Consider the following 12,634-nt stretch of genomic DNA (forward strand, 5'->3'; position numbering starts at 1 on the left):
CTTAAGAGAAATGTATAATGTTTTAAGATACTGTGAAGAATGTGGAGGCAAAGCAAACCCTTACCAGGGCTGTTACATATGGAATGTGCAACTGACCCAAATCCGTGGCCTTTGAGTAAATCACTAAGGATACACTGCATTAAGTTAAAGTACAATACAAACAGGGCCTGGCTTTGTACCTGGTTACTAGGTGTGGTATGTACATGGAACCTTAGTAAACAACATGTGGCTTTAAACCTCTCTTCTGAACTGCAGTGACTATTTGTGATAATTTTCTTATTTGAAATTATGACAAGCAGGCTTACAACAAAGTTAAAATTAAAAACTCTTTATCCAAGTCACCATCTAAAGTAGAATTCTTATTCGTTAACAGTGTTTTGCCCACTTTCTTCAATGAACCTGGTGTGCTACAATAAGCTACCCAGTCTGAGGCACATTTCATACCAAGATTGATTGGTTGCCAAGGAGACTCCACTGCCACTCTGGACAAGCTCCTGTTTCCCCCTCTCTTTCTGCTAAAAGGAGGGGAACTCGTGGTGCAGGTTCAAAGGCAAGATGCTGGAGAAGTAGAGGCTACAGATCCAGCCTACTAAGTTCTCTCTCTGTTCTGTCCATCAGCAGCAAAAGTATGTGCATTCAAATGATAAAACTTGCAGTTTTAGGCTTGAAGGGATATCAGCATCCAAAACCAGAATATCCTTCCTTGCCTAAATCCAAGGAAAATGCCAAGGGGAATCAGCATCTACCTGCCAGGTCCAAATGTATTCTATCCCTGGCTTCATCTGAGTCAGGAGATTTCACTAGTAAGAGAAACTGCTATCCTGAACAAAACTGTCCTTTATAGTAGCCCCCAATCAGAGATAAGGATAGTCCCTTCACACAGAGTTCCAAAAGTTTGGACTTTAGAAACTATTTGTTGTTTCTCTTCCAGTACTGTGCCATTGATTCTTGCATAAAATTCTGGAATGCTGGCTCTTCACGGCTTTCCTCTGTAACTGCAAGAAAAAAAGGTTAATTCTTTTTAAACTCTCCCATTAGACAGGTGGATTAGAGCTGCTGTCACCCATCCATCAGAAACAGTACCTTTGACCCTTGAACAACACGGATTTGAACTGCGTAGGTCCGTGTATACACAAATTTTTTTCAATCGTAAATACTACAGTACCACACGATCCACAGGCGGTGAAATCCATGAATGTGGAACCACAGATACGGAGGGCCAACTATAAGTTAATTATACGGGGATTTTAAACTGCGAGGAGGGTGGGTTCCCCTAGTCTCCAAGTTGTTGAAGAGTCAACTATATTTCTAAGACACTGTATGTTCACTTCTCCCAATAAGGAAATATCTCCTAGAAGCAGGCTGTATTTATCATGCTGCCCAAAATATACAATTTCCTTGACCTATAAGTGGGGAGAATACCTCCTTCAGAAATTAACTAAAATGAGGTCCCACTCCTACATATTTTTAACTGAGAGAAATGAAAACCTCTGTCCACAAATACCTGTTAATGAATGTTTAGAACAGCTTTATTCATGACAGCTAAAACCTGGCAACAACCCCAGTGTCAATCAGCTGGTGAATGGATAAACAAAGGTACATCCACATAATAGAACTATTACTCAGCAATAAAAAAGAACATATTACTGACACATGCAGTAACATGGATGGATCACAAAAGCATTACACTGAATGAAAAAAGTCAAATGCAAGTTACATACTGTGATTCCACTTACACGACACTCTGGAAAAGGCAAAATTATAGGAATAAAAATCAGGTAAGCGGTTGCCAGGAACTGGTGTGGGGGAAGGGACTGAATAAAAATGAGCATGAGCGAACTTTTAGGGTGATGGAAGTGTTCTGTTTCTTGATTATAATGGTAATTACAAAACTATATATATGTATTAAAATTCAAGCTATACACTTTAATAAAAGGGTGGGATTTATTGTTTGTAAATTATACCTCAATAAATCTTATTAAATGATGCAATTTACATGTTAGTATCTAGCACACTGGAATAAAGAGAAGTTTGCTCTTGGGCACAGCTAGGACCTAAAAGCATTGTTTCAAGAAACAGATTCTGTCCACAGTCCATAAAACTATGCAAAGTGGAACACTTTTGGGTTTCCAGAGCCATTCTATCTTCAATGCTACAGTCCCTTCTGACTGGTTTAGGTCTGCTGAGGCCTCCTTTTGTATTCTTAAAACAATGATTACAATAAACAATCCTGGATTCCTCAAAATTGAGTTAGGACCTAAAGATGAGAAGACACAAGACTAATAAAAGCCTGTAATCAAGCTCAATATTAACCATTCAGTAGGAAGGCCAGGAACTTTGAATATATGGAACTCCTTCCTGGTGCTGCATCCTTTAGCATGTCCTCTCTCCCCTGTAACTGGCTTCATGCTCAAGGTCTTCCCTCAGTAGCAGAAAGCTCCCGGGCAAACAATGAAAGAATAAGCAGCTGTTCTGTTCTCATGAGCCACCTCAGCCACCTCTCACCTCTGTGGTCAATATCTTCAGTATCACTGTCTGCTTCCTCATCCTCTTCATCCAAGGTTCCCCGAGTCAGGATCAAGTCAGAAGGGTCCATCACAGGAGGTAAGCTGCCTACATAGAAAACATCTATCAGTAGCATGTCATGAACATAGGCCTCCTCAAAAAAGTGATTTTGAATCGATAAGCAACTATGATTAAAAACTAGCAGGATGAAAGTGATCATGATAAAATGCAGGATCTTATCTCTTCTAAATGTACAGTTAATAATACCACTTAACATTTCTACACTAGTTTATTTCACAAAGTGCTTTCATGAGGCCAGTAACCCTAGAGGTCTCATTTTTTTTTTTTTTTTTTTTTTTTTTGGATTTGCGGTACGCGGGCCTCTCACTGTTGTGGCCTCTCCTGTTGCGGAGCACAGGCTCCAGACGCATAGGCTCATCGGCCATGGCTCACGGGCCCAGCCGTTCCACGGCATGTGGGATCTTCCCAGACCGGGGCACAAACCCGTGTCCCCAGCATCGGCAGACAGACTCTCAACCACTGCACCACCAGGGAAGCCCCCAGAGGTCTCATTTTTAAGTTGAGGAAAATAACTCTCAAGTAGCTTGTCTTCATAGTAATAGTAATGTCATTTGTTTGTACTAGCTCTCAGCTTAGAAGAGGCTATGGTTTTTCCTATGAAGGCTAAAGACATTTGAGCAGATCCAGTGTGCTGATAAGTCAAGAGTAAAAGTGTGGAGCATGGAACTCACTTAACTGGTAAACCCAGCCAGGTTCCAGCACCTAATCCACCAAGTGGCTTTGCTGTTCTCTACTAGACCTATAGCAATAGCTATTATTAACAGAACTTTACTCCTTTAAAGGCCAGTCCACCAATGAGTGTAGGTGGGTGAGTGTGTATATATTTAAATTTGAGCACCAAACTAGGAACCCCTAGAGAATTAATGACAAAACTAACTCAAACAATAAAAAATGTCAGTTAAGTAGCAGAATAAAAAGACTAAAATACAGAAATGAAAAGTCTTCATAAACACAAACATAACCAGTTAGAAGAAAAATTCCATTTTCAACACTAACGAAGATACAATCCTTGGGAAAAATTTAACAAATTTAACAAAACCTACATGAGGAAAACACTCCTGGAAGACATAAAAGTAGACTTGACAAATATAAACACATTCCTTGTTCTTAGACAGGAAGAGCAACATCAAAGAGATGTCAATTAATTAATTAATTAATATAACACAATCCCAATAAAAATATCAAAGAGGTTTTTTAGCAAGCTACATTAAGTTGATACTAAAGGTCATTTGGGAAAACAAACAAGCAAGAATAGTCAGGGAAACACTAAAAAAGAAAACATTGAGGAGGACTAGCCCTAGCAGATATTAAAACATACTATAAAGCCTCTATATGTAATTAAAGCCACACAGTACAGGAACACAGTCTAGAGGAATAAAATAGGTAATCCAGAAGTACATCCAAGTACATATGAAACTTTAGTATATGATACAGGTAGCATCTCATCACTGGGACAAAGATAGACTTTTTAATAAATCATGTGGGTACAACTATTTATGAAAAAGGTAACACAGACCTATACCTCACACCATACCCAGGAATAAACCCTAAATGGATCAGGGTTCCAAATGTAGAAAATAAAACCATACAAGTACTACAGTAAAACATGAGTGAATGCCTCTTTAACACAGGTGTAGATAAAGGATTCCCAACTATGACTCAAAACCAGGTGCAATAAAAGATAAATAAATTTGACTACATCAAATTTACACAAAATGAAACAAAAACTTTTGCATGGCAAAATAACACCATGAACAAAGTCAAAGGACAACTGACAAACAGGGAGAAAATATCTGCAACATGTATCAGGAAAATGAAGACTATCCCTACCTAGATTAATGCATATTAAAACTAGTGGGTGAACATTTGAAAATTAAAAGTACATTTATCTAATCAAAGCATCACCCCACAAAATACTTATTATGAAGGGAAAAATAACTTTATGATGAAAAAACCTGGCAGACACCACTTTAAGTAAGTGATCAAAGACAACTCATCATCATGTAACTTGTGATATGACACATGGAAAAAACACTTCACATCTGTTAACTTCTGCTAAAAAGGAGCCACCTGAATCGAACCATGAGGAAACATCAGACAAACCCAAATTGAAGAAAATTCTACAAAAATATAAGTACCGTACACTTCAAAAATATCAATGTCATGAAATGCAAAGAAAGACTAAGGAGCCATTCCAGATTAAAGGAAAATAAGAGACGTGACAACTAAATGCAACACAGATCCAGAACCTTCTCCTGCTATAGAGGGCAAATGGCTACATCTAAATAAGGTCTATACATTAGATAATAGGAATGTGTCAATGTTAATTTCCTAGTTTTTGATAACTACAATGAGAGTATATAAAATAATGCCCTTATTTTTAAGAAAAACTCAAGGGTTAAGGTGCATCATGTCTGCAACTTACTCTTAAATGATTCAGAAAAAAGTTATATATAATATACAGATATTTTATAAGTATACTTATATATTTATATAAAATGTAAAGCCAAACATATATAACAGAAAGAATAAAGTAAATGTGGTAAATGTTAACATTTGGCGAATCTAGCTGAAGGGTATATGGCAATTCTTTGCAATTCATGAAACTCTTCTGTAAATCTAAAATTAGGTCAAAATAAACAGTAAGAGGGGGAGGATTAAAAAGTAATTAAAAAAAAAAAAGTAGACATCAAGTATCTTGCCAAAGTAAACCAAAAACTACCTGAAGAGAATCATCATATACATATGTATAAAAATATAAACACAGATAAGATAAATGTGGTATGAGAGACACAGACAGTGGATTCCTCTTTAACACAGATGTTAGATATGGGTATGTCCGTAGGTATATATCTACATCTGTACACTTCAAAAATGTCAATGTCATGAAATACAAAAACAAAGGATCCATTCACGATTAAAGGAGACTAAGAGACAACTAAACACAATGCAGATCTAGGATTTATCTAAATTGACTGAGGAACAGATAGATAGATACACTATACAACATTTACTTTATCCTTTTCTCTTTCTCTCCCTTAAACATAAATACCTACCTACTAAGTGGAGATAAGCATAACCCGCTCTTAGTTCCTAACACCAGAAGACCCTCCAGTACCTGTGGCAGTCCCGGTGTCCAAGGCTATAGAGCCCATATCTTTCCGAAGTCGTTCCAGTTGTTCTTTCTGCTGCTGGCTCTGTGCACTGGCCTATATACACAGAGGAAAATGTTGTCATATTAAAAAAGGAGGCCCAAGTTAGATGCCAGACTTCTAACTGGAGATGACAAATTATACAAATACTAGAGGCAGATAAGGGATGGCTGATGACAGAAACATTGAGCAGTGTGGGCCCAGATTAGCAGAAGTTCATTCCGGAGGGCTCTGCAGACTGTATTAGAGGTTTCAGAAATTAGACACAAAATCATCAAAAGAACCCTCAAACAGACACAGCAGGAAGGCTCAGTGATAAGATGTCCAATGTAGCCGATGGGGATAGGACACTTGATCATTTGGGGTAAGAGTTGTGAACTACCCTCTGTTCCTAAACAAAATTCTACAAGTAGCCTTTAAATGGACTTTGGAGTAGGGGTGGAGGTATGACACAAGAAGGGCTCAGCATATATAAAAGGAAAAATTACTGATTTTTATTACGTCAAGTGTAGAGAAGAAAAATAATTAAGGGCCTTTCTGCATCCAGACAGCATACGTACAAATTTACAGGTTTAAATTAACAAGTATCTGAAGGATATATTGAGAACCAAAAACAAAAGCATTTATGGCAGAAGGATTAGTACGTAGTTTGAGATTGTTTATTCAGTGGCCCTAAAATACACAAACAGCCTCTTTTCTTACCAGCGATTTCTTCAGACGTTCATATTCAGGACGATACTCTCTGGAAAGAGAAACACTTTCTAAATCCCTTTGATTAATAATCTTTCTTGTCCCCGCCTCCACATCACTTCTATTTTCCTAGTACTTTGATAATAACAAAAGATCTTATGTCACCATACATCAGATGTAACAAGTCTTAGTCACTGAGATTCTATCCCTAAGGAATTAAAAGACAAGGTGCCTGCCCCCTCCCTGAAATCAGCAACAAGACAAAAGACTGACTGCTGATCTGGGAAGATCAACTCTGGGGAGACCATGACCAATGAGTTCACCATTCACTTGGATAAACATAAGTAAAAGATGTTTAAATGATGAGTAAAAGAGGCTAGGCCTACTGGGCTCAGGAAGCCCAATATATAATTATGTCGTTTATCTGGGCAACCATGAAAGGATCTAGAAAGAGTCTATCCTGAGGCTTTGATAACACATGCAAAAACACAAAACAAAAAAAACAAACCTCATCTGATGAATAAAAATCAAAATAATGTTTCTGAAAAACCACAATGTGGCTATTAGGCTCTTGCTAAGTATGAAGCTTGCTAGAAAGCAGCCAATTATCAGGCCTAAGGAAAGTGTATAGGTGCTATGACTCCACTTTCCTTTAGATAAATGGAACTCCAGTATTAACCAAGAAAATAGTTATAACAATCATTTATTAAGAAATATGCTCACTACATGTCAGCAATTGTGTTAGGTGCTTTAGATATATTATCTCAAATAATCCCCACAACGACCTTAACAATAAATGCTATTACCCTTCATCTATAAATGAGGAAAACTTGCTAAGGTTATACACTTATTAATTGGAGGAAAAAGAAATCTAAACCATGTCTATCTGACTCCAAAGTCTATGTTCTTCATCAGGGGTCAACCAATGTGGCAAACAGGACAAATCCAGCCCACTGCCTATTTTTATAAATAAAGTTTTATTGGAACACAGCCACGCCATTTGTTTAGGAATTGTCTATAGCTGCTTTTGCACCACAATGAGAGTTGAGGAGTTTCAACAGATAATACAACCCACAAAGCCTAAAATATTTAACACCTGGCTTTTTACAAACAATGTCTGATGACACCTGTTCTTCATCATTCAATACAGTGAAGATTTTATACTCCTATTCTTTTTTAAAAAAAGTTAACAGCTACTTGTTAACCCTAAGTGTGATCAGATCCAGTACACATCTGCATAGCAAATATAATACAAACACCATGAAAACCAAAATGTTTTGCCTGGCAAAACAGCTATCACATCAGACTTGTGGGTAACTAAGAGTGCCATCAATAGAATGTTCCTTTATCCTCACCTTTCATATTCTTCTGTGGCACTGGCAACTTGCACGAAGAGTTCATCTAAGCCTGTACCCAGAACAGCAGACACACCCACCACCTGCCAAAAGCATCATTAATGCCACTGAGGAAACAACTGTATATTTTTAAATGGCATATATTATTTGGCTCAAATTTCATAAAATCTTCATAGAAGAGGTTTGGCTACTTTAAGAAGTCTCTGGCAAAGAATGAAGCTAAAACAAGACAAAATGGCACACCTACTCAAGAGTGATGGAAATAAGTCTATGGAAAATAGAGAACTGAGAAAGATAATTAGGATCAAACAAGCAGCAGTTCATCTATTCCCTATCAAATCAAACCACAGTCTGTTCTCTATAAAAATTAGTATCTCGATGTCTTCGCTTGGGCAATTAACATACTTGCTGCTACCCACACCCACTTTTGCTTACACAAATCTTACCCATCCTTCAGAGCACACCTATATTGGCTATATCCTCAAAAGATCTCTCACTTCAAAAGTGATCTACCCCATCACCACTATCAGGCCCAACTTTTAATCTTTCTTAAGATATCACAATATAAGTTACTACAATATATCATGTTTTAACTCTGCGTTTAGCCTTCTCTCCTAACTAGACCATAAACTCTCTGAGGGTAGGGTCCATATCATATTTATCTTTTAAGTCTCCAGTTTTTAATAAGCTACGCCTTAAAAATTACTTTTCAGAAGGTAATGAACTTCCTTTCCAAAATAGGTTCAAAGCCAGCCCTTTGGGTTATGAGGTTATCTGGAGAGACCAACAGCATAAGCAAGAAAGTTTACCCTGAGGGAGCTGTAAAACTCATCTAACACGAGGCTCATTGAACGAGTCAGGTTACTGACGTATGTAGTCTCTTGATTCAAGGCATCTTGGAAAGCCTCAAAATCCTGCATCCATTCCACTGCAAAGCTGTGATCAATGATGTCAGTCTGTACCAGAGAGAAGTCAACTATCAGCAACCAGAGATGAGGTCAGACATCAAACAATGGCCAAAAATTTTTTTGAATTAAGTGATGACAGCAGAGAGCAATAATTCATGTATGTTCTTTCTCTGCTTCCCCCATTTCCTCCTCCACTGCAACAAGCCACAAAGAGCCGAGACTGCTGTGCAGTATAAATAACTAAATGAAGATCTGTATATTCTAGGTTAGAACAGACCTTCACCATCCACTGCCAAGTGACCATGGCCACAGTGGAGGCCAGTACCCTCCAGGCTCTGAAGTCAACTACATAGTCTCTTGCATCCTAGCCAACAACAGAGAAGTTTTGGTTTTGTTTAACTGCCACTTCCAATAGACTAGCAGTCCCTCCCTCATTTACACAGTCCCAATCCTGAGGGATAACCTATACGCTGTGGACCAGGGGCTACTCTTTCTAGCCTAAAAGAACTTTGGAAAAGAATCAGCAATATATATTCATTCGATTTGATTGAATCCATTTCCTAGAAGTGCTCATGACTTTGCTTCAGGTTAGCTTAAATCTGCTCTCCAGCATCTGAAATAATCCTTCTCACCTCCCCAAACACAAGGTTCTGATGAAAACGAAACATTCAGTCACAACAGGAAGAATCCACTTACTTTATTCATGACCACAATAAAAGGCAGCTTGGTTTTGTACAAGATGCTGAAAATCAAACATTGAGGCATTATTAGTAAAAGCACTTAAGCACCTGCTTGCCTGTTATCTGATGGAACTGAGTAATAAATAGGGAGATGGGTTCAGACTCTAAATACAGGTATCCATTCTTACACAGCACTCACATATTCTCCCCTCCCAAGCAGGAAACTACCACTACCATCAAGCAAACAACACACATACACACTCTCTCCTTTTCTTAGAGTAATAATGCTTTGGTACTGATCCTGGTTGTGTGTGTGTGTGTGTGTGTGTGTGTGTGTGTGTGTGTGTGTGTGTGTGTGTGTGTGTTTCACCAAATTAACGGTCTTTTAAACAATTAATATGAAGACAAAATCATGCTATCAAACATCAGATTTCTAACTGGACTAAGATTTCTTGTGTTTAACAGGAAGGGACATCCCTAGTCATAACAGAAGAGACAAATCGGGGTGATTGTTTTTGCATATCCCCAAAATAAAATTCAGCATTAATAATGGTCCGCCTTGCTCCTAGGTCTAATGCACTAATATAGCCTAGTGAGGCATGTCCTTCCTCTCCTAATGGCACCACACTTGGGAAAACACGTGCATTTAGAATCATGGATGGATCTTTTTATTCAGTCTCTCCTCATGTTATAATTTCACTCTTCCTATCACAACACAGAAGAAAGGCATTTAGACCAGGGGCTCTATTCTATTCAGAACTGGATTTCATTCAACTTGGGGCAACTGCCAGAAGGTTCATATTCATTCATCACCTATTCTGTAACAAGCAAGGGAGGAAGATGAGAAGTGGCTGATAGAGAATGCCAACAGTATATGTGCTTCCTTTCCCGCCCTAACCCAGAGCCCCTCCCTAACCCAGAGCCACTAAAGTGAGTGGCAAGCCTGAATGAAAACCTAGGGGTAAGCACTCAGGACTCAAAAATGATGGAAAAGAAGTGGAGACTTCATACCTTGACATAATACCATGCCCAACAATAACGCATTACCTGCAGGCATAGAGCATATTGGACATGAAGGTCACTGGGTTGATACTTCGAGATGTGTCCATTACATAAATGACAATCGTTGGAAATGAGGATGCCTAAAGCCACAAAATAATCAAAGCTTTAGTCGGGAGGGTTCTTGACCTGTCCCCAAATTCTTCTCCTACCTTCCGTGGCAAGGAAGAACCACTTTAGGCAGGTGTGCAGAGCTCTATGACTCTATCCCACATAAGATCCCAAGCAATAAGAAGCTTTTCTTGTCTGGCTCTCTACTTACCCTGAGTAATAAGTCCTAGAATACTCACCAGGGCCTCAGTGATGATTGTCCCAGAAGCTGACCAGGTGAATACCTCAATCTGTCCAGGTGTGTCAATCAAGACATACCTGTGTCAAAAAAGACCATTAAAGAAGTTTTTATTTATGCATTCTGAAAGATATTCCATCCCACAAAACATTAACATCTGGTTACTCAAGACTGAAATAACCTCTTCACACTGTCAAGTCTCACTTCTTCCCATTGCCCTTAAAGTGCATACCACATTCCCCTGGGTTTTGTTCAATGTCCAGTATTCAGGCTCATTGGCAGGAGCACCAATACATCACTGCTGCAAATTATCACAGAGAAAACTGACAGTTTTAGAAACACACTGCATTAAAAATGAGAGATAAGCAAAACCAGAGTGTAAATCTCTTGGGAAACCATCTGGTTACATAGGGGTAGGGTTGGAGGAAAATGGAGGGAGGGAGAAAAAGAATAAGAAAGTGATAACTAAAGAAGAGGGTCTCTTCTTGAGGGGATGAAACGTTCTAAAATTGATTGTGATGATGGCTGTACAATTCTGTAACTACACTAAAAGCCACAGAATTGTACAATTTAAATGGGTAAATTGTATGGCCTATGAACTATATCTCAATAACGCTGTTTTTAAAAAAGCAAAGATCCACACATACATGGACAATTAATTGACAACAAAGGAGCCAAGAACATACAACGGAGAAAGGAAAGTCTGTTCAAGAAATGGTGTTGGGAAAAACAGACAGTCACGTGCAAGAGAATGAAACCAGACCACTCCATACACAAAAATTAACTCAAAATGGATGAAAGACTTGAATGTAATACCTGAAAACATTAAATAAATTTCTGGAGGAAAACATAGGCAGTAACCTCACTGACATCTGTCTTAGTGAAGTCTCTGTGGATCTGACTCCAAAGGCAAAAAAATCAAAAGCAATAATAAACAAATGAGACTACATCAAACTAAAAAGCTTCTGCACAGGAAAGGAAAACATCATCAAAACTAAAAGGTGGGAATTCCCTGGTGGTCCAGTGGTTAGGACTCAGCGCGTTCACCACAGTGGCCCAGCTTCAATCCCTGGTTGGGGAACTAAGATTCCGCAAGCTGCTGGGCATTGCCCAAAACAAAAAACTAAAAGGCAAGCTACTGAACAGCAGAAATTGCAAATCGTATCTCTGATTAGGGATTGGTATCCAAAATATACAAAGAACACATACAACCCCAAACAAATAAACAACCTGATTCAAAAATGGGCAGAGGATCCGATTACGTAGACATTTCTCCAAAGACACAGATGGCTAAAAGGCACATGAAAAGATGTTCAACATCACTAATTATTAGGGAAATGCAAATCAAAACCACAATGAAGTATCACCTCACACCTGTTAGAATGGCTCTTACCAAATAGATAACAAGTGCTGAAAAGGATGTACAGAAGAGGAAACCCTCGTAAACTGCTGGTGGGAATATAAACTGGTGCAGCTACTATGAAAAACAGTAGAAAGATTCCTCAAAAAATGAAGGATAGAGCTAACCGTATGATCCAGTGATTCCACTTCTGGGTATTTATCCAAAGAATATAAAAACACTAATTAGAAAAAAATATATGCACCCTTATGTTCACTGCATCATTATGTACAATAGCCAAGATACGGAAGCAACCTAAGTGTCCACCAATGGATGAATGGATAAAGAAGATGTGGTATATACACAGTGGAATACTATTCAGCCATAAAAGAAGAATGAAATCTTGCCATTTGTGACAACATGGATGAACAACATGAGGGTACTATGCTAAGTAAAATAAGTGAGAAGGAAAAAGACAACTACCATATGATTTCACTCACATATGGAATAATCTGGAGGAAGGAAGGAAGGAAGGGAGGGAGGGAGGGAGGGAGGGATGGATGGAGGGAGGGAGGA

The 12,634-nt window shown here is 38.5% G+C and overlaps 1 protein-coding gene across 2 annotated transcripts in view; it reads right to left on the bottom strand.

Annotated features, from left to right (window-relative positions):
* Nucleotides 1–312: 312 nt before the first annotated feature.
* The window catches only part of GPN1 (GPN-loop GTPase 1), a 19,787-nt gene continuing 7,465 nt past the window's right edge, over nt 313–12,634 (bottom strand). For both annotated transcript variants that reach the window (XM_024764446.1, XM_024764447.1), the window contains exons 6-14: nt 10,721–10,799; nt 10,419–10,513; nt 9,388–9,433; nt 8,593–8,739; nt 7,784–7,866; nt 6,441–6,480; nt 5,705–5,795; nt 2,506–2,613; nt 313–995 (exon numbers count right to left, since the gene is read on the bottom strand). In XM_024764446.1, the coding sequence (XP_024620214.1) occupies nt 910–995; nt 2,506–2,613; nt 5,705–5,795; nt 6,441–6,480; nt 7,784–7,866; nt 8,593–8,739; nt 9,388–9,433; nt 10,419–10,513; nt 10,721–10,799 (775 nt within the window). In that variant the 3' untranslated portion in view covers nt 313–909. The remainder of the gene's footprint in view (nt 996–2,505; nt 2,614–5,704; nt 5,796–6,440; nt 6,481–7,783; nt 7,867–8,592; nt 8,740–9,387; nt 9,434–10,418; nt 10,514–10,720; nt 10,800–12,634) is intronic.

Source organism: Neophocaena asiaeorientalis, unplaced genomic scaffold, assembly GCF_003031525.2.
Source record: "Neophocaena asiaeorientalis asiaeorientalis breed wild unplaced genomic scaffold, Neophocaena_asiaeorientalis_V1.1 scaffold345, whole genome shotgun sequence".
Classification (NCBI taxonomy): Eukaryota; Metazoa; Chordata; class Mammalia; order Artiodactyla; family Phocoenidae; genus Neophocaena; species Neophocaena asiaeorientalis.